Below are 22,479 nucleotides of genomic sequence, written 5' to 3' on the forward strand. Positions count from 1 at the left end.
CGAGCAGTTGAAATACACCATTAAATTGATTTTCGTATTAATTCGTACAGATCGTATTTCAATCTTTCATGGAATCTGAGTGAATATAAATTCCAAACGCTCGTAATATTCATAATCTAATATATGAATGGTTCTTCACGCGCTATCAGCTTCAAACACGTTTATACTTCATTGTCCGAACGATTTCTATGCTTATGTTAAGGTCCCATCTTTAAGAAGACGAGCTCTAAACTAACAAAAAATACATCTCTGAGGTGTTTCAAGTATAGTTCTCTTCTGTTATAAGTATGTAGGGAGGAAATCTTTGGCAGAGTACGAATGGAAAACGTTGCTTTTTTTTCCTGAAAATTCCTCCAATCGCAGAGTTCAAACAATAAAGGACTAAAAGAAGACGATGAAGGGAGAAGGTATATGGGCTCCGACCGATGAATGAATTGGATTTCAGGGATTTCGAGTGAAAGACGACGAAACTCCACAGCAAAACAAGACTAAGAAGCAAACAAAACGAAATACTGCATCATGAAAATGCTCGAAGGGCGCCAGCATCATTAGAAAATGAATCTCCAATACTTCCTAAAAAGCTTGGATTCATCTGCACGGATGCAACGATGCAATGCGATCCTACTAACGGGTAAACACAATAAATATAACCGAACGAGGCCATAGGGAGACTTTAACGCCGACAAATCTTTCTTAGATGTTTTTATTCTTGAAAAATTGTTGTTTACCGCAAACAAGAAAACAAAGTGGCGACGAAAAGAATCCTCGAGTGATTAATAGTCGAAAAGGAAAAATAGTGTTTCTATCGTGATTATAAAATAAGAATGTGATATTGCACTTGAGCAAATCGGTAGGCCACTTGCTTTGGAAATAGTCCTTGGCGGTTTTTTTTCCAACACAAGAATGCTTACAGAAAAGAAAATTACCGGCTTTGACTCTATGGTGCTTATCTATTCTTTATCGTTTCTTATTTTTTGTCTGTGTTTTTTTAACTATTTCATCTCCACTTTTATCTCTTCTTGTATTTTTAATTAAAAAAAGGCCACGGAATTACCAGAGAATCAGGGTATCAGAGGTGCTTTAAGAAGGACTGGGTTGAGAAATAATTCGTGCGCTACTCAGAAATGCACAATAACACAAAAACGATCAATTTTGATTCCTTGATCCGCTCTACTCTACTCACCCACTGTTTGTTTCATCCTTTTTGTGCGTGTTCCTTTTTAGCGTTATGCCTCTATCTTTTATTCTACTTGTATTCTCGGGCTAAAAAACAATGAATTTTCCTGAATTAACCATCTAATAAAATTAATTTACTAATTAATATTATTAGACTGGTTATACTATTTTGAAACGCACAGCTGTCGGTAACGTATCCTTTTTGCAGGGAATTTTCCAGATCATAGATATTTTCCAGATGCAACATATGTTCCACAAAGAAAACGAGTTTTCCATACGTCTTTACGATTTAGAGGTCAGCACCTAAAAAAACATTACAATTGCATCAAGTTAAATGAGGAATGACCGTCTTGAAGCTCCCTTTAGCTACATGTTTTTTGGCGTAGCTCATGTTTGATAATAATTTTCCGGATAATGACTACATTTTGTTTTGGAATGCCTTGCTAATGCTTGTGTTCAGCACCATAACGGAAGTCCTACAAGCTACTCGGAAAAATATTTGGAAAATTTACGGCATAAAGCTATGTGACATTGTTTATTTCTGACACTTATTCAGTAGATTGCAGAAATCTGTACCACGGCTAGTTTATTATTCCCCGTAAAGTAGGCAAGGAGAAAAATCAAGAAAATTTACGCAGGTCCAGCCAAGAAAAGAGGAATATGTGATAGATTGAATTGTGAAGAAGTAAACCTTTTGTAGGGAGGGTTTCGCACAATCCGCGACAGCTTTCAAAATGAACGGACGCTACATCAGCTGAGGAGGTACATAATCACACCTTCGCTTCGCCTCGCTCCACCTCCACTGCCGGTTTCGAACGGAAATCACACAAAAACCCCAATACATTGACTGTGTAGGTAGGTGTAGGCGGAATGTAATCGAGAAGAGCTGTGATTAGGTGATATAAAAACAAAGTTCGATTTAACTTTGAGGGGGTTACACAAAAGTTATGGACATTTTCCAAATATTATTTCTTCTTTCTATATACAGAAGTCTCGTCTATTCTCGCAAAAAAGCGTAGGTAGGTTTCGCGGACTTTTGGTCATAACAAAATAGAAGATCATAATACTGAACTAATAAAAAAAACTTTTAAAAATTTCTCCTTTCTTCATAGTTTGGTAGGACAATGCAACCTGAAGAACCAAAGGATGAAGCGCACGGCGTTGATGGATCTCAATGCGCCTCGTTCGACTTCAATTCAGAATCGATTGAAGTTTACGAACGCATGTGCAGCCTTACACTCACGGGAGCTGGTCAACGTAACCTCAAGTCAGCGTTTTTATCCACCCAGACGAGTCCGGTACGTTATCTATCCCCCCGGAGGGTGAGGATAAAGTTGATCTCCGCGCTCTTCAATTTTCTTATGTGAGTCTTCTGATTTTCTGATGCGACGTGAAGTGCGAGTGTTGTCGTGGAGAAGGAGCACTTAAGCTTGAAGGCAGCGTATCATGAAGTTGACCAGGTACGGGAACCCGAGGAAATGCGTAGAGTTCGGGTTGTAAATTATGGAAAAGTACATGTTTTCCTAATCGTCGTAAAAATGGTGTGGAGGACGCCGTTCTTTCCTACGAAATCAGCTGCACCGCACCACTTTTGTGCACGTGCTGCTTTTATGAGCGAGCAGTCGAAGATTAATCAGGTCTCATCACCAGCCTATTCAAATAAAACAAATGAATCGGTTACTGAGTGGAGTACAATGGTGCTCGTTCTTACGTAAATCGTAGGATTTTTTTCTGCAGATTTAGAAAATGGTTCCTATGCCGTTTATAGGATGAATAAGGGATTTGAGCGAAGCTATGCTCATTTACGTAATTTGCAACCCGATCCCTACGTTTTTTCTGCGGTTTCTGTAACACGTCAGTTTTTTGATACGCTGCCTTCAAGCTTCTACCGTATAGCTTCTGCTATTTCTAAAGCGACGTAGATAACGGCAGTGACAATATGTTCTAACAACAGCAGAATCCCTCGGATTTCCTAGTACAATCCAATCGCGGACAAAACGCGGACAATCCAAACTTTGATACCTTTCTTGAGTCTTTCTTGAGGTCCATGTCTCTTTTCTGGAAAGAATGAACCAGCGATGGTCGCTGGGCTCCTCCTTCAATGCTGAATGACTCTAGGATGCTTTTTTCAAAGTGACATCGTGATTTACGTTAGGAAAAAGCAAGTGTTTTTATAAGTTTTTGTGGAGAAGTTTCGAGAGTCTCCTTCAACCACTGTACAATACATTATGATATGGTTGACGGAGATGGCAATCTCTTTCCAAGGAATGACTTACGATTACTGATGTAGTGCCTTCTGCTCAGATTCTTGCGTTATACGCACATCTTCCAGCTTCATCATATTTAGAAGCATCTGTTCTTCCGATCAACACATCATTTTGACAACAATGTCGAGAAACAATGTGCTGTTAAAAAGCAAAGTTATTCTTTTGTGAGCTTGTCTGTAATTTTTCTTGTTTGGTTTTGATAATTCCATGCTCTAATGCGAAACCCGTTTAGCGCCCGCGTCGCGAGCGCAATACGGACATCTATCCAAGGGGAAGCGCTTCCTGTGCTTGGGAGCGGTCCTATTTCCTAGAAGCTGCAAAATTATGTGTACATCTACGTTCGCATACTGTAATACTACTTGTTCGTTTTTTTTTGTTTGGTATTTCATGGATTATCATGATTTCAATATGTTTCAGTTTGGAAGTAAAGCATGCTGTACTTCTAATTTTGCTTTGAGAATTCCAAGCAAAACACATTATTGCGTTGTGAAGGCGATGTAGAATACCGATGACACCATGGGACCAGTGCTGTTCGATCTCCGTTCGCTGTTTTATTCCAGTTGCGAGTAAGTTTGGAATAGACCTTATGTACTTTTTCGTTGGAAGTTTTTTTTTATTTTCAAGTTATCAACGTTATTGAAAAACAAGCTCACAATGACAGAATTGGTTCCGGGCAGGTGACAAGGAGTTTTGTTAAGTTTCTTAAGCAATTGCAACAACATGAACATGGAAATAATGGGACATTTCAGTGAAAAGTGGTAAGTTCTATTTCCTTTAGATATGTGCTTTGCAATGAAAAAAAAAACTCTGTTTCGTAGTTGACTGTACTCACGGCAAAGAATCCTGAGCCAATAGTAATGACCTTGCAAAGTTCTGCCACTTCTGAACCTATTACAAGGTCATTTACTCTGCAATGAGATTGATTTACTCTCTTTTCTTGTTTCTTTTGATTCATTCTAGGCACCCTCACCTCCACACAAATGATCCCGAGTTGTAGAAATCACGTTACATAGTGGATTTGGAAATGTGCGTTCATGTCGGATGTCTAATTTTCTCAGCCTTGGACGTGGTGTTCAGCAACAGCCGTTCTGTCGATGGTTGGACACCGTCAAGAACAACTAACTCTTTGGTCCTTCTGGGATGAATAATTTGGTACCAGGCTTGTTTGTGAGGATGGATACATTGAGCTGAAATTTCAATTGATCCTGCAAGTCATGAAATAAGCCGCATTCGCGTTCATTTCTCTTACTATTGTGATTTGAAGTCGAGCGCTTTGGCGCTTCCAGTAAGAACTATTCAAGACAAGGCACTTTATCCTTCTAATTTCCCTATTTCTCGGTAATTTGAAGATGTTATGGATTGAAATGTAATGCGCTTTCAAATGGTCTATCTTCTCTTCTGTTTATAAAGATTGTTTGAAGGTAAATATTTGAGATCAATAAATGATGATCTATTCAGTCTATTTGGTATCGTTTCTTTTTAACAGTTTATGTTTACTGTTCAATATTGTTTTTTTTTTCTGTTTTCTACCTTTACCATGGCCTCTATAGATATTTTTGCTAGATTTTGACAGAGTGAAATGAGCACAAATTTCTGCACTTCGAGGAACATTCGAATATGCATGTTGTACGAGTACAAACTCGAACATTCAATGGAGACTGCATTCCTGAATCTACGACGTGTGTTCGGTGATGCGTCGATCGTCTATCCAACAGTGATTCGGTGGTTTTACAAATTTCGACAAGGAGATGAAGATTTGGGTTGCAACAGGAGTGGCCCGATTCCACTCGTGGATGACTTTGATTTACAACAAACAGTGCAGGAGAATCCAAAACTAACAATTGAAGAGTTAGCTAATCTTTTTGGAGTGAAGGCACCGACAATCACCCGGCATTTGATTGAAATGCGCAAACGCAAGCATAACCGACAAGACTCGAAGACGAAACTTAGGAAGAAGCGTGAGGATGAGGTGAGGTCATTGCTGACATTGCCTGAGACGCTTATGAAATTTTTAAACTACAATTCGAACAAAGGAAGTGTTCAGCCTGTTCATAGTATCTCGTAATTGCAGCCTACCACGAAATTGGCGATGTTGGGTCTCTTTGGACAAATATAGAGTGTAGATTGCGAATATGAGCGTGGCACCACTCAGTTTCCACTAATCGTCCTGAAAAACGGTGTGGGGAATAGCGTTCGTTTCTACGAGGTACGCGCTAACGCGTCATCCATGCTCTTGTTCCGTCAGCAGCCTGTTCATTGGTTTTGATTGAATAGGGTGGTAGAAGATCTTTTGATCTTCGACCGCTCGGTAGCTCGTGGAAGCTGGGCGTGCACAAGGAGACCGAGACCCAAACATCGTCAGACTGGCTTTCAGTACTATTAAAAACATTTCAATTCCCGTCTGCAAATATGTTTGGAGGAACTTAATGAAGTGCTCTTTCTAGATTTAGGTTAGGGGTATTTCTCAAACAACTTCACTTTGAATTTAATTGATCTCAACTGACGAGCCGATCTTCATCGTTCCAGATAAATGATTATTGGGATAGAAAGTTGATCTGCTAATTCCTGCTGCTTGGAATAAGACGGTGCTGTAATTTGGAGATGCAACTCACTCTTTGATCCCATTTATCTAGGATAGTTGATCCCTTAGAAAGTTGTCGGTGGGCACGGAAAAAAGTGGAAATTTAGATAGATTTGGATAAATTTATTAGGAATGGAGTTGAAACGGTATACAAAACTGTTCCTTTTCTTACTAGTGAGGAATATTGGAGATGTTGATCTAGATTAGGTCTAGCTATGATAATCCATGACCGGTTCAGAGTGTCCTATTTTCGTTGGCGCTGCTCTCGATGAGAACACGAAATCCTTGTGTTGGAACTACCTTTACCATCAGTTGTTATTTAGTTAACAGTCGACTTTTCAGTATAAAGCTACCGTGTTTGCGAAGCGTTTCTTATTAGATTTGAAGGCAGTCTATCACGATTTCGACGTGATGTGAAACCCACAGCGAAAGCGTAGAGTTCGAGTAGTAGACTGCGAATTCCAGTGTGGTTCTGCTCATCCTCCCGTAAGGGTATCCGCGGAGTTAAGAGCCGCGCGGGGGCGCGGTTTGTCAAGTTCAGTCAAGCTCTCAAGTCTTGGTGCTTATTGAGCTCACTGTTGTGAAAAGTCAATAACCACCAAAACCGCAGAGCCGCGAAACCGCGCTCCCACGCGACTCTTAACTCTGCGGGCAGCCTAATCGTCCTAAGAAATGTCGTGAGAAACTTCTTTTCTACGATTTCAGTTGCAACGCACTACCTTTGTGCACGCGCTACATCCATGTACAGGTGGTCAGGAATTAATGTGGTCTCCTCAGCTGTCTGTTCAAGTGAAACCAATGAATAGGGTGGTGATGGAACTGGAGCCTGTGGAAAGGTGCGCGTTCTAACGTATCTCGTAGGAAATAAAGCAGTTCTGCGCCGGTTTTTAGGACGATTAGAGAAAGATGAACGGAGCTACGCTGGGTTTCGCCACCTACTACCCGGACTCTACGCTTTCGCTATGTGTTTTGTACCACGTGAAAATCGTGATACGCTGCATTTAAAAGATGTCGAGGAGAATCAAGTAGATGATAGAAATGGGATTTTTTTTTTGCTCCTACCAATTAGCAACTCATACGACACTGGAAGTGAAATGAGTGGAACAATTTGAAAATCTCATATGTGACCACTATTCGTTATATACATGCAGGCTATAGTCTCTCTTTTGTTTATTCTTTTTTTTAGGACATATCATTGGATGACATTGATGTTAGATCGCTGTTAGTCGATCATGGGGCTGCATCAGGTTTGTGGTCATACTTCTGGCTCTGTCTTCTATTTCCATTTCTTTTTTCTGCTGTTTCCTGTTTTCATAATCCTTTTCCAGCCCTGGATCTGTTAGGTATCTCGGAAGCTAACGGAAGTGGTAGTGAAGAACCTGAAATTTCGGAACCAGCATCATCGTCGGAAGACATTGAAGTAGTGGAAGGTAAGCAGCAGTTGGTGTTTTTCAGGTTATCTTCATGTGACTAGTTGTGTTCCTTTGTTTGGATGGACGAATAAGTTTGTTCGATTATTTTTAAACATCAAAGTCATGTGCTTTGCAACCAAAATCAATTACAATTAATTGTATATCTCTTCAAGTCTCGGGTGTAGTGTAACGGTTAGAGGTCCCGCTTCCTGCACGATCCATCGGAAGTTCGAATCCGCCCTACTGCTCACCAAACCTTTCATACATCCGGGGTCGATAAACTGGTACCAGACTTCTCTTGGAGGATAAAAATACTGACTTATGTCGGCTGGCCACCGCAAGTCATTGTATCGGCCAGTTACACGTTCGTAAACCTCAAATTCTGAATTGAGGTGAACGTAGGAGCGCATCCCAAGCGGACTGATTAACGCAAGACACTTTATCCTTTTTGTTACCCTTCCCTGCTTTTTTTTTCGTTCTAGCGGTCAATGAGTTTCAGAATCGCACGGAAGCAAAAAGCCGCATCCTTTAAGGTGAACCAGTAGGTAACCCATTTCCGTAATTCTTGCTCAACTTCGAGGAGTAGCAACAAGCGCATTTGGAAGCGGAAAAAGGTGATAATCCGACGGAGTAAGGTTTGAAAGTATGGCAAAAGTGGAGGAACTTCCAACCGAAATTCTAGTGACCATTTTGGTTATATTCGCAGTTTGAGGTTAGAATCACCTTATGTTTAACATCTGGACGATTTTCACAACAATTAACGTCAGCAGTGATGGTTTCGTTCTTCTCCTCTCCAACAATTCCCAGTGGATAATCCTCTTCATGCCACACCAATATCTTGAGTGATGAAGACCTTGCTTGGCAGATGGATTTGGTTGTTCGTATTCGCCAAGTCGTTTTCTTCTCTGTTTCACGTGTTCTTATGTTCCTTGCCTGTGAGCTTCAGGCTAGAAACATCTCAACGCATGCAGCGTCAGCATGAGAAATCATTAAAGTCGAAAAGATTGAGATGTCGGAGATGTTCATCTTCGTAGACTTGAGGGTTCATCTTTTTAGGAGCGTTAGACCAACACAATAAGGGAGAGTAAAAATCTCATTACCGATACTTAGAAGGCAAAATGCAAGCAACAAAATGGTGTATGATATTTAGTATTAAGTAACACCCAACACACAAAAACGAATGAATTAATAAAAAAAAAACTGCACGAGCTTATTCCTTAACTCATTACATAGTTTGGCCGCTCGAGAGAATGTGATGTCGGCTATATATATAGTCGGCTCAAAACGGGGTGAAGCTTGGTGCGCTGCCACTGAGGTCCGATCATCGCCTGGTCCACTCAGTCTGCAGAGAATGAGGTGAGTAGGTTTAGCAGTGGTCTAAACCGTTAGCTCCAGTCGAGAGTCGATTCGAGCTGATCCGCCCATGCTATTGCACCATTGTTTTGACCCGACTGTAGAAAACATTGGTTTAGTCTAAATACGAGATGATTTTCGTTTTGGTTTTCGTGGTATTAAAAGCCTCAACCCCACGAATCTGAAGTGGTACGGATTTCCGGTGGAGTATTCGTATACGGGATCGTAGATTATTGAGAGAATGGTGATTCCGTCCATTTCTTCCTAATTGCCGTAGAAAACGGCCCGGAAGATACGGCTTTGAGCGTTCCAGCCCACTATTTCCCACAAAGACTTCGATTGGAGCGCGCCAGCCTTGCGCACGCGCGCATCTTCTGGGCCATTTTTTACGGCAATCAGGAAGAACTGGACGGAATCGCACTCCTCTCCATAATCTACTATCCCGTGTACAAATACTCCACCTGAAATCCGCACCACTTCAGATTCGTGGTATGCTGCCTTTAAAAAAGCAACGTTTGAGGACTATGCATAATAGCATGATCGCCGAACATGTCCAGCTAGCAAACACTTTGATAAAGAGTACATATGTTCGGTACAAGTAGGAAGATGCATTTTATCTAAGCAACAACGAACGCCTTAAATTTGTCACCATTTATTTTCTTCTCATCGCCTGAACTGTAGTTTTAGTTTCTTATCGTCATTCGGATATGGAGTTATTGAGGAGATAGATATGAGGAGACAGACAGTGTTTTGTACTGCTGGGAAGACTTCTGTGGTAGTTGCATGTGAAAATACAGATCCAATGTGTAGTGCATAGATCTTCATTAAGTTTCTAAAATTCTGTTAGTGTTTGGTGTCTATTTAGAAGTGGTTTTTGCTTCGTTAAGAGAAAATATTCCCTAGGATAACATGCATGAAATGATGAAACAGTGATGAAAAATGCAAGATTGATGACCATAGCTTATCTCTTTCTTTTTCCCTTTTTTTTCGAAGAGGTATGGTAAGATCAAAATGATATGAAGCGCGGTGTAGTCGAACGGGCGGTCGCGCTGGAGCAGCGCGGTTGCTGACTGCCCGCAGACGGTTTTTGAGCGCTCTACATGGCAATTTGCCAACTTTTGCCAGGTTACGTCGTCCAGATCGATATTGACCGCAATCTTTTGTTTGTTTCCACTCTCTTTCCTTTTCTTTCTGGTTTTTCGCCATTTCGCCAGACATTTCATATTCCTATTCTTGTAAAAAAAAACTTGTAAAATATCACGTACAGCATAGTTTCTTGTGTTCATTTAAAAGTGGATTCAGTTCGAAAAGCTCCTGCACGGAGTTCGACAGCGACAAACCATACTCGTCCTCGCACTACTAACTCGCCTTCCCAAGTTTCCAAAAACGTGGCTGCAGCTAGTCCGCTTTATCACCGAGAAGTAGCCACGACTTCTGGACTAAGAACGGTGGAACCTTCTGAAGAGCCGTTGTTTCGGACGAAAGGTTGGAATTTTATTTCAATCGATTTATTTACTGTGAAAGTTTTATCGCATTAAATGTGCCAATCTTTAGTGGACACGGATTCGCCATCAATTGTAGCGCCTGCTCCTGTTGTAGTGAAGACTGTGCCCAATCTCATACAAAGATCTCTTGCAGTTGTGAAAAGAAAGAAGGAAAAAGAAATTGAGCTCAGAAATTCGAAGAAGGCTAATACGGGAAAGCAGGAGAAAGGTTAGAAGAATTTTTCGGTTTAGGGGAATACTACGGCGTGATGGTAAAGGTATCTAACTGTTTTTTTAGGTCTATCAAATGTTGCTGCATCAGAACATGACAATAACGAAGTAATTGATGATGATGTACCTCTATTTGACAACAATTTGGTGGAACCAAAACAAGAAGAACGCATAACATATCTTTTCTGACCTCGTCCTCTTGTAGGTGACCTGGCTTGCTTACATTATTTTTGTCGCGTTTTTTTTTTCTTTTGGAACTTGCTCTGGAATTTTCCTCTTCATTTTTACAGTAGTAAACCATTTTCAGCAATACTCCTGATGAAATCGGACATCGTTGTTTCATTACTGGTTGAAGTTCGTTTCACTTTTGACGGTACATAATTGTATCATGTTAGTGTAAATAGCAAAGAACGACTTGGAATCATGCCTTTCACTTTAACAGGGCGTTTCATTTCGTCTTTTTGAATGTTTTGTTGTATGTACATTGTGCGACGTTTGCAACTTCACTCGAATTGGAGTACGGTCGAGTATCTAAAACAGACATGCAGTTGGAACTACAACTCGTTTTTTTGGAAGTGCGATGTTATGGTTGGCTATTTCAACCATGTATTTGACACCGATCCTTGACGGCAAATTGTTTATGTAGGAATACGGTACGTGTAGGTAAATTCTTCTTTGAAAAAAAAACTCCCAAAGCTTTGTACAGACACACATTTCATATTTCTATTTTTGTAAATATCATTTTCACTATTCTTCCTCAAAATTGGCTCCTTGAAACCAAGGAGGTGGCTTCTGGCGCTATTTATTTAGTTAGTGTACTAAATTGTTGATATAGTCGGGTAAAAATGACCTAAACCCTAGCGCAATTTTATGAGAGGAGAAGGCGATTATTCCAACTTGATCGCAAATGCTGCATCCACCGCATCGCTTCGAGCGCAGCTGCTTACTCAACCACACTGAGATTCAGCTCACTTTGTTTTTATCACTATCCGTAACCTCATAACGCAAACAGACAATAACGATGAAAACCACTACCATTACTTCCTGAAAGGGTTGTTCAAGTTTTTTCTCCAATTCTCCAGCGATCTTGCCGATAAATTTCTGAAGTTTCTCATCCTGAAATTATGTTAATGTGCGGTAGGATGTGACAACATGGCTGGTAATTGTTCCATAATTAGGACTTAAGGGAGTTTTGTTGGCAGTAGTTATATGTACCACTTCCAGTATTTTTTATCATTTTGCAGCACAATAGGTGGGTGGAGTGCTATGCCCAGTATCGGTGTTATTCTGAGTTATGTTCTTGCTCTTCAAATTGCTTTAATTTCCGTTCATGAATGAGTGGTTATTTTGCTGACACTTATTTTTCTTTTTGTCCAAACTTTCTACTAATTCATGCTCAGATTGGTATATCTTTTGTAGTTTCTTTGTATTTTTTGCTGATGTGCACTGAAATGACTAAATACGAGTTTTCATCATATTTTCTCCTCTATATCTGTGTTTCAATCATGTTGTTTGTATCCGTATCGGCTGATCTTATTCCTTTAATAAATAGAGGATGCACGTATCCAGTCCTCTTATTTGAAAGGCTATTTCAGCTTATTTTGACTTCTTTAGAAGTAATAGTAGATCATAGGCGACAGAAATTTTTCCGTAAACTTTTTTTGCTGGAAAAAGTTTGGGAAATAAATCTGTCGGAGTTTACATCGCTGTAGACGTTGGACTTTCTCGATGAATAATGCAATAGTTCATTTTTGAAGTGAAATATATACAAAAATATAAACAAATCTCGGATGGACTATGTACATCGGTTGTTGAGCACCATAAATTCTTTCCATGTTTGTATAGAACGTTTCAGCGGGAACCTAAGGTTTTTGTATTTGTTTAGAGAAATGGTCTCATCGTTGCCAAGTCAGTCAGTTCGGAACTTACTTGTCTGCTGGCCTGAAGTGTGCAAAAATGGTCCGTTGCATATTTTTACGGGTTCTTTTGCGTTCAAGCACCACATCCAATTCTTCCTCGGAATTTGTTGAGCAGTAATGATCGCTAAGATCCAGTATTGTAGTGTTTGAACTGGAAAGCAGACCACGTGTGACGTACCAGTCATCCATCTGAATAGGTAGGCATTTACTAAGAAGATTGTAGCTTAAGGATTTTCTACCGTTCCACAGCTCAATAGCCAGCCTTTCTTAGAACAAGCTTACAGGATGCGCCATAAATGCGGTGACTTTTTTCGTTCGAAACAACAAGGAGTCCTGCAGTCCGGAATAGACTCCTACCCTCAGTGTATGAAGGCTGCTGTTCGTGCCAAAGGAGGTTTTATTTAGTAAAAACCAATTTTTCTTCTTAATTGGACCATTAATAAATTATTATCAAAGTTTTGTTGTTTCCTGAGCAATTTCGCCTAAATAATTCTCCTTTTATCGAGTGTCCATATTTATGGCGCACCCTGTAATTTGGAAAAAAATTCGATCTTTAACCAGTATGTATTTTAAGATAGGGTAGTGTATTGGAAGTGTATGAAAGAAGCGTCGAATGTGTTGCCTTTTTCTTTGTAGAGGGACTGTTGAAATTGTTAGTGATTGTTCGGGGATTTTTGTGGCGTTCGATTAATAGTTCACATAGGAGATTGGCTACGCTAATGTACTCAAGCAAGCCCTGCTACATTTTGTTCCAAATGCTTAGGAAAGTTTTTGTCCCGTTTTGTTGTGCTTTAAATTCATGCTCGTTCCAACCTAAAGATCTACACCTGTTCGACTTTCAAGGGTTGTTTGAGATAAGTCGTAGGAGACGATACGTGTATACTCCAACTGAGCATGTGATTAAAAGGCATCACTCTACGAATCTGAGGTGGTACGGATTTCACGTGGAGTATTCGTATACGGGATGGGAGACCATGGAGAGAGGGGTGATTCCGTCCATTTCTTCCTAATTGCCGTAAAAAAACGGCCCGGAAGATATGGCTTCAGGCGTTTTAGCGCACTATTTTCTACAGGGAGTTCGACTGGAGCGCGCCAGCCTTGTGCGGCGCCGCATCTTCCGGGCTGTTTTTTTACGGCAATTAGGAAGAAGTGGACGGAATCACCCTCCTCTCCATAGTCTCCCTTCCCGTATACGAATACTCCACCTGAAATCTGCACCATCTCAGATTCGTGGGGTGATGCCTTTAAATCCATGTACTATTAGAACAAAAACTAAAAAAAGAGTATAATCGGGTCAAAAAGTCGTGAAGCACATGCTCCAGTTGCGTAAGTGGCTTCGTTCGAAGCGTTAGGATTGATTGGATTGGGATTGAGATGTGCGCACCTCGATCCCAATCGCTGGCTCCTCCGAGCGTACCCGCTTACGCAATTGCACCGACCTTCATGTTGTTTTTACCCGACATGAATACGAAGATACAACTACTGGAAAAAAGACAACAATTTGGTGGGACGAAAAAAGAATCAAAACAAGAAGAAAGTATTACATAACTTTTTTGACGTCGGCTTCTTGTGGATGACCGGAAATATCCCTCTTATCTCATATCCCGTAGGGGATTAAAGCGCACAGTCGTCGAGGTTTTAAAAGACAAAGCTTAAGCTTCCTGGGGTTGATCAGCCTTTTTCAGATGCAACAACGCATTCGACTTTAATTCAGAATCGTTAGTTTTGCGAACGCGTATGCGGGGATTGAAAATGAACAGCGAAGGTTAGCCGATGTACCGTGTTAGTGTCTTTATCCTCATGTCTGACAGCTATTTATCGATTTTGGAGGGACGAAAGTATTGATCTCGAACCATCGATTGTGCAGATATGGTGATAAGCTATTATTATCGAACTACCTGCTATCTTGTTCTTAGTAGGACCCACCTGCTCTAATTAGCGCAATGATTTAGACATTTAGAAAAATTAACTAAGTTAAAATTAATTAAATAAATCATAAGTATGTTATGTAATTACACATGGATAGATTATTTGTAACTCACCCATAAGAACTGTACCCGTGAGATGTTGTCCCGCATATGTCGTAGTTGATCACCACTGAACATGTAAGCCATACCTTGACAGTATGTGCCAAGATCCGTAGCATTGTACTCTTCATGGGATAAATACCTGAATTATTGCATTCTCGAAGCATTAGGATCACGGAACCACACGAATTTCGTTGGAGTTTTAAAAAAGAGCAACAATGTAAACAAAAACACGATGTTGCTAACCATTTCGATTGTGGATTTCGAACGACCGTTCCATGAGTGAGTACACGACATCCGAGAATTCGCTTTGAAGTGTTGTACCTGAAATTGCTAAGGTTAGAAAACATTTGTCATACATTTTACTTCGCTTTCCTATGTATGTGGTTTCAATTTAACCAAGTTAGTAGATCCCCTCACTACTTTTCTGAAAACTCAGTTTTTTCACACAAAGTCTTGGTGAATATTGGTGGTAGCTCCCTAAAAAGTAAGGAAACGCTCTCATTAAGTTTATTTAATCATTATTTAAGATCATTAGAAATAAATTCCAATTATCGTTTGCTACTAATGAGACTGAGCAGAAACTCTGCGCCATGTATTATGATTCCGACTTTTCTCAGGAGCACTCGTAGTGTTTTTGGTGCCCGACGAACACGCAGAGGCAAATAAGCGTGGTATTGCACAGCAAAATTGTGCCGTTGCCCCTATGATAATACACTCAGAGCGGTGAAACAGCGTTAGAGGCAGCGCAGCACGAAATTGACATTGCTAGAAAACCTGGTGGAAAATATAGAGTTCAAGGTGTAGATTAGGAGTATGAGCGCCACCTCATTTAATTCTCCATAATCATCCTTGAAAAACCGCTTGGGAACGGAACGATTGATCCTACGAAGCACGTTATTACGCACCCTCCTCCTTGTGCACGTTCAGATCTGCTTAGTATCCTATTCATTGGTTTTACTTCAACAGGATAGTGAGGAGACCTGATTGATCATCGATCGTTTGCTTATGAACGTGGCGCGTGCGCAAGGATGCAGCGTTCTCACGTATCTCGTAGGAAAAAATGGAGTTTCCTGTGCCGTTTTTCAGAACGACTAGGGGAAACTGAGCGGAGCTACGCCCATACTGGTAATCTAAACCACGAACCCTACGTTTTCTCGCAGGTATCCCCACTTTTGTGATACGCTGCTTTTGAGCACTACGAGTGTTCTGAGCTTATATTGATTTTGTGCATTCGAGTTAAATCAATTTAAGTCACAGTGGACAAAAAAATTTCAGAAGAAAATTCATCGAAGTGGAACTCGAACTCGAACTCGAACAAACCTATCGATTAGATACTCGACTCCTATTCGATCTACCATGACATCATCGTCGAGTTTGATAACAAACTTAGGCGGTTGTGGACAAGATGTTAGCAGTTGTATCCATGCTTGTGCCTATAAAAAGCGGTTGCGATGGTGACGTTGTGAAAAGATCGGCCGAAAACGAGTTATGCTTGCCTTATACGTGATGTTATGGTAGTGTTCTACAGTATCTACTTGCAATAGGTCGTTAAATTTGTCCGCCTCTTTTTCGTACTTGTCTGTCGTATCCCGTGCGGCACTTCCAATGACAAAAAGGCGTTTCGCTTGAAGCTGAAAAAGTGGACGTGGCTTCTGATAGGGAGACGACAAATAGGGTAATAAGCAAGGAAAGAAATGTATTGATGAACGCGTTTTAACGTTATATTCATTTAAAAAAGAAACTAAGTTTTCCTAATCGAAAATGACAACACATCGATCATCCGGAAAACTAGTCCTCGTCCAGGTTTCGATCAAATCCGCCCCGATTTAAAAACTAGGCAATGAAGAGTTCACACAATACGCAGAAAGTCCACAAAAAGTTGTTGCAGAGGCCGGGAAGCCGTAATTTAGGGATGGGGACCAGTTTTCGTAAACTAATGTCAGAGTCTGTAATGCATACCGTATCTAACCATGCATCATCGAGTTGTTTCCGTTGAAATTGTCGTTGAGCTGTGTTTCGTAAATCAGAATGAATCACAAAGACCACGGATGCGTTTGACTCACACAGCGAGTGAGGCAATAAACGAATGCGTGGAGCAAATAACGGCCGCGGATCGCGCCGAATTGGTAGCGCAGATGCGGAGGAATGAATCTGGAATAAAGATTTTATCATCTATCAATATCAAAACATCACAATCTATCTCATAAGTAGAAAAATTTGCAGTTTTCGCCGTTTTCTGAGAAGTGACTAGCGTCTCTGTGCGTGTGCGTATTGTCTACGTCTCTGACAAAAAGGCAAAGCATTAAATGTATGTATAAATAAATAAATAAATATAAATATAAATAAATAAATAAATAAATAAATAAATATAAATATAAATAAATAAATAAATAAATATATATATATATATATATATATATATATAGAGCGCATGCATGTATAATAACAAAAATTCAAAAGACAATTCCACAAATTTGAAATTATCGAGAACCCGTCTGCAAAATCACGTGCGTTTTCTGCGGACATAGCATGCACTCTGCTTCTCTGCGCACTCACCGGATGTACATACAACTTGGATGGTAGATTATCGCATTGACGTTGCTCCGTAAGAACGTTATAGCTCAGCGAATACCATGTACAAAAGAGCACGACGGCGATCACACCGACACGACACAGAAAACGGACGCACATTCATATAGACCTAGATAGACCTGACTGAGATATAGATCATATGTAGATTATTTGTGCGAATCGATCATCAAAAAGTATAAACGAGCCGTGACAGACAGAAATGGAGAACAGCTGAGAAATTATGGGGCTTTTCTAAGGAGGAAATTAGGGCGATGACGTCATGGAATGCGAGGAGATCAGCGCCGGCGGCTAATCTGGTCTGATATGATCTCGATTTGATTGACCGATGGTTGAGCGCTCAGTTGTTAATCGTGCAGAGGATATCTATTTTTGAGCTGATGTTCAGCTGATATATTTAATAAATAGTCATTCAAGGGAATTCTCGAAAAACTCAGATTTCAAGCTGATCAAATGTTTAGAAATCTACCTGCTAAAATACCTAAGATTCGAAAAGAATCCTACACTGGCTAGGTGCAAAGTTATTCATTTGTCAGATGTTGAAAGTTCTTTAATGTTCATCGACTATTTGGCAGCTTTATATGTTCGCGAGGATTGCAATTGTGGCTCGGGACCAGTTCTCGCGGAATACGCTTGTTTTAAATAGGTGTATTTATTTTACATGTACTGATATCGAGATTGTCGAGAGAGGCCGACATTAATAATAATGAAATAATAAATAATATAATAAATAATATAAAATAAATAATATATAATAAACAATAATAATTGATTTAAAATAATATTTTTTTTGGTTGTTCAAATATGAAAAAATAGACCTTACGTAGTTCCCGAAATTTTAGGATATGAGGTCATCCACGCAACTGAGAGGTGTTCCAGAGGAAAAGTACAGAACTCTCCGCGTATAGTGATTATCCAGACACTAATTAACTTTGATTAGCGCTAGCTATCCATGATCCATGACAATTTGGCTCTCCATGATAATTTTCTTACTTCTCACATAAAGATTTGTTGATTTAAAAAAATCAGCCAACTGATATTTAGTTACAGAGGGCGATTCCAGCCGATACGTCCAAGAAATAGAGCAGTTCGGGCGAAATGTTCCGATTTTTTTAGTATAACTTCACGTAAGCGACTACGGGCCGGGCGAGACGGTTGCAACCGCTTGCACGCGGCTGCCGACGCGGCATTGTGGCGCAGATAGGCGCTGGCTTCCAGCACGATGTCGGAGTTAAACGACGGTCTTTATGTGCATACATTTATGTGTTGTGGATTGATTTTAGCATCTTAGAAAGCGATACGAGGATAGGGAATTTTTGATCGTAATGATATAGCACTAGTGTAGCATATTTTAGTATTTAACCACAAATGGGCGAGTGTTGTGTCGCGATTAGAGGGTCCGCTTCCTGCACAATTGATCGGAGGTTCGAATCCGCACTAGTGCTCACCAAGCCTTTCATCCCTCCGGGGTCGATAAATTGGTACCAGAGTTGTCTGGGAGGATAAAAACACTGAGTTGACACATCGGCTACCACCACAAGTCATTGTGGAGGTCAGTTACACGTTCGTAAACCTCAAACGATTCTGAATTGAAGTGAACGTGGGGGCGCATCGCAAGCGGATTGATTAACGCCGGACACTTTATGCTTTTAACCTTTACCTCAACCACTAATAAACAGTATTAATGCTAATATAATATTTAATAATACAATATTACATACTTTATTAGTTTGTCTAATACTTAACACTTATCTCATTTCATGCCATTATGGCGTATTTTATTGCTGGATTTTCTGTATTGTATAGTACAGTGGTACAGTACATTCTACTACAGAAGCTACTGTATGTGTTCTCTATCGTATCTGCCGATGTTGTTAGCTGGAAAACCGTGCTCGACAGCTAGAAAACGCCATCAAATCCTCCATCAATTTTGAGAAAAATTGTCGACAATCAGTATATTTGAAGAAAGAACATCACATCATAAGACGTGAACCATCGATGGAACATCTAGTCGTTAACAAATTAACTGCAGAGGTAAAACAAAATAAATAAATGAATAAATTTTCTAATACGATTTATAATCGAATTATTATTGTGCTTATGGTGTGTTCTACGCGAAAAAATAATAAAGTTAACAAATAATGTAAGTAATAAAGTAATAAATAGTTAATAAAATAAAATAAGATAAAATAAAATAAAATTTGTACCAGTTGAAAACAGTTAATTTGGTCTAGTTTTTTTTCGAATTTATTCAGATTTTAACTCATCGAAAAAAAAAATCACTCATACAAATTATTATCGATCCCATGCCCTTGTGATGTGTACTACGCGAAAAAAAAATAAATTAAATTAAATGATTTAACCAAATTTTGACCAGTCGAAAAAAGTTAATTTAGTTTGGTTTTTTTTCGACTTCATTCAGTTTTGTTCCAAAAAACAAAATACAAAATTAAGGATTTCTTCGATGGTGAGGGTGGTAGGAGATCCTGATCGGACTGATGGCTACATATGGATAAAGGGGAGGCAGAAAACTGCAGTATCGAGAGAAAAAAAAACCAGCAAAAAAATAGCCGAAAGAAAACTAACTAAGTGGAACTATAAAATAAAATCGACACTTTCATTCCTATTCGCGAGCGATTTTGTGATCCTCTAGATTGGAATTTATGGGATAATAAGTATGTATTTGATTATTTAACCATAATTGATACGATAGCGAAATAATTGAGTGATGGGACCTTTGAACGAGAGACAGAGCAGCATATAGTGCTTGGTTTACTTACTTAACACTGCGCGATCTTCTCACAGTTTTTCACAAAGATAAAAAGTGCTCATAAATTGCATGTGCAGGGCATAATTGAGGAGAAAATGATGTGAACTCTTGAGAACGTGAAGGAAAAAAGAGGGATGGGAAAGAATGCAGGAAAGAACGAAGCGGGAAAATTTGTGGAGAACTCCAATGTTTCTCGTACTGTATTCCCTTCGAGGTACAGGGATTTGACCAATGTGTTCATATGAGTATCCACAAAAAAATACGGAAAATATGCTGTTTTAGAGATGGTCATTTTTCGCGCCGTTAAAATTGTGTCTGCAAAATCTCGTGCAGAGTCTTCATTTTCTTTGTTTCTTTCTTGTTCCGATGCTAGGACAGGTAGAAAATGAGGCTAAAAACAATGAAAGAGAAAACAGCGGGAAATGACTCGAAGAAGTAGAATTCATCATATGTTCACTTGAGAATTTGTAGGATGCGAAGGCAATGGATTGATTTTTTTACGTTTGAATCCTGATTCTGTTAAGTGAAAATTCATACGGATTTGGAAATATAGCAGAGGAAGGCAGTAAATGTAGGAAAAAGCCTTGAAAAACCTAGAAGTGCATGAATTGAGCGTAAATGTATCAAACCACCGTTAAACAAAGTAGAACACAGGAGCTAAAATGTCACTGTGACTGCACCACTCTGTGACGGGGGTCATCGTACCGCACCACTTCGATAGATCCAAAAACCTGCCGCAAGAGACGAAAAAGCCGTACGAAGTCGACGATATGACGGCTAATACGTTGGCAAGGTCGCGTCGAATGTCTTTTGGATTTTTGTAGTCTTCATACGATCCAATGCATATGAAAGGTGTCATACGTTATCACATTAGTATCCGTTATTAGAGATGAGATTACGTGGCCGGCTTGAACGTTGGTTTTTGGACGTCATTGTGTGTGTGGATCCGGATATGATACGGAGGAAGAATTAAGGAATACGATCTCGATGATGTCATTATTTCAAAGAATGCAAAAAAAAAAAGTTTTTAGGATGGTAGATTTGTGAGATTTCTTTAGATTTTTTTTGGTAGGTTTTTTTTTGCACAAAAACTCCGACCAATCGTCCTAGGATACAATTTTAGGATAGGTTACAGTGGAACTTGTTGGTGTGCCATCTTATCCCCTGTTACGGTTGAATTCTCCCAAAATAGCTCATTCTTTTAGTTACCGTGAGAGGGAACAAAGGATAAAATAAAGTGGACGGCGTTGATCAATCCCTATGGGGTTAAGCCTACGCGTTCGACTTCAACTCAGACTCGGTTTGAGGTCTATGAATGCGGGTGCAGCCTTACAATGACTTACGGAGGTTAAGTGATGTATCAAATCAATGTTTTTATCCTCCCAGACAAGCCTGACACCAATCTAACGACGATTTTTAAAGGCTTGGTTTGCACTAGGGCGAACTCGAACCTCTGATCGATCGTGCAGCCACAATGGAACCTCTTACCGACTGCGCCACATCGCCTGCCAAAAATTTTCTTGAAAAAAGGGAAATTTTAACCAACGAAATTGGGTGCCAGTTTGGATAGCAGTACAGATGGGAACAACAGTGAAGGCTTATTCTCTCACGCTATCTCGCTTGGGGTCCGAAGGCTTAATGGAAAATAAATGAGTGGATGTGGAAAATCCAGGATGTCTTAAGAGAATTTTGATTGCATTTTATCTGTTCTGATATAATAATAGGTTAGGATTTTAAATTGTGCACAACAATCTGAGGATTTGTACTTTTAAGTCGCAGTGTGCAAGGAGATCTCGTTACATTCCGGTCAGAAGAAAAGAAGGTAGCAAGAAATCATAGTCATCTGGAAGAAATTTTTCCAAGCGACGAATTTGCGTAGCAGTTTGAAGAACAGTGTGTATGTACATAGATGTGTACTGGTGCTTTCGTGGCCTGCTGCCAAAAATTCGACTTAGGATACAAGGGGAAATTCTGGATTAAGCGTTGACAGTGAAACCCCGCTAACTTTCTAGTTTACCTCAGAAGAGAAAAAAAGTTCTTAAAAAAAGAAAAAAAACCAAACTGAGGCGGTGAAACATTCTACTTTCTCAGAAGGGAAAAAATTTCTTCTTTTCGATAATTCACTTTTCTTGTTCACTTGGAAGTTCGTCTTATGTCCTGTTATTGATTAAAAATGAAGATTTCCAACAGCGGGAAATGATTGTCGAGGATCATGTTGAGATCACGTCCCAAGGACATCTTTTTTCATCCAGAAGACTTCGTACAGTATGTACTAATCCTAGAAGCTCATCTAAACGGCTATCGCTCCGCCCACAATGCTCCTCTCACCAATCACGAGCGCTTGGAGATAAGAGCGGATCTGCGAAAGTGTGCCTTCTTCGTCAATTATTCATCATTACATTATCGCTGATTTATTACCTCATCGAATGAACGGATACAGTATCCGAGAAGCTAAAAATTATCTTTAAAAAATAGCTCGCAACTACTGCGTTTTAAATGACACATAATAGATTTTCTGCAGTTGAAAGCAGCAGAGAATAACAAAGAACAAAAATAAGTGTAAAAATAGGAAGGAGAAGAGAGACGGGACAAAATGATGAAATGAAACGAGAAGTACAGGCAGACAAAAACTACAGGTAGTTTTCCGAAACAGAATGTCATTACTGT

General features: G+C 39.8%; 3 protein-coding genes across 5 annotated transcripts; 2 read left to right on the top strand and 1 right to left on the bottom strand.

Annotated features, from left to right (window-relative positions):
- Window positions 1–2,300: 2,300 nt before the first annotated feature.
- On the top strand, window positions 2,301–4,565 carry RB195_011517 (uncharacterized protein; the record flags this gene model as incomplete). Of its 2 annotated transcripts, XM_064192966.1 has the most annotated exons (7): window positions 2,301–2,474; window positions 3,676–3,804; window positions 3,861–3,879; window positions 4,004–4,009; window positions 4,068–4,130; window positions 4,193–4,201; window positions 4,441–4,565. In XM_064192966.1, 7 exons carry the CDS (start codon window positions 2,301–2,303, stop codon window positions 4,563–4,565), a joined length of 525 nt encoding a protein of 174 aa, XP_064050548.1. The 2 variants fall into 2 exon arrangements, with proteins under 2 accessions (XP_064050548.1, XP_064050549.1); XM_064192965.1 differs by lacking the exons at window positions 3,676–3,804; window positions 3,861–3,879; window positions 4,193–4,201; window positions 4,441–4,565 and having other exon boundaries at window positions 3,945–4,009; window positions 4,068–4,083.
- A 457-nt stretch (window positions 4,566–5,022) lies between these two features.
- On the top strand, window positions 5,023–10,693 carry RB195_011518 (uncharacterized protein; the record flags this gene model as incomplete). Of its 2 annotated transcripts, none has more annotated exons than XM_064192967.1 (6): window positions 5,023–5,412; window positions 7,211–7,271; window positions 7,353–7,454; window positions 10,092–10,274; window positions 10,344–10,502; window positions 10,572–10,693. In XM_064192967.1, 6 exons carry the CDS (start codon window positions 5,023–5,025, stop codon window positions 10,691–10,693), a joined length of 1,017 nt encoding a protein of 338 aa, XP_064050550.1. The 2 variants fall into 2 exon arrangements, with proteins under 2 accessions (XP_064050550.1, XP_064050551.1); XM_064192968.1 differs by having other exon boundaries at window positions 5,065–5,412.
- Window positions 10,694–12,299: 1,606 nt separating this feature from the next.
- RB195_011519 (uncharacterized protein) lies at window positions 12,300–17,144 on the bottom strand (the record flags this gene model as incomplete). Its single annotated transcript, XM_064192969.1, has 8 exons — window positions 12,300–12,366; window positions 12,434–12,612; window positions 14,466–14,592; window positions 14,697–14,774; window positions 15,774–15,886; window positions 15,989–16,084; window positions 16,413–16,604; window positions 17,010–17,144. The coding sequence occupies 8 exons, from the start codon at window positions 17,142–17,144 to the stop codon at window positions 12,300–12,302; spliced, it is 987 nt and encodes a 328-aa protein (XP_064050552.1).
- Between the last annotated feature and the right edge of the window lie 5,335 nt (window positions 17,145–22,479).

Source organism: Necator americanus, chromosome III (genome assembly GCF_031761385.1).
Source record: "Necator americanus strain Aroian chromosome III, whole genome shotgun sequence".
NCBI classification, from domain to species: domain Eukaryota; kingdom Metazoa; phylum Nematoda; class Chromadorea; order Rhabditida; family Ancylostomatidae; genus Necator; species Necator americanus.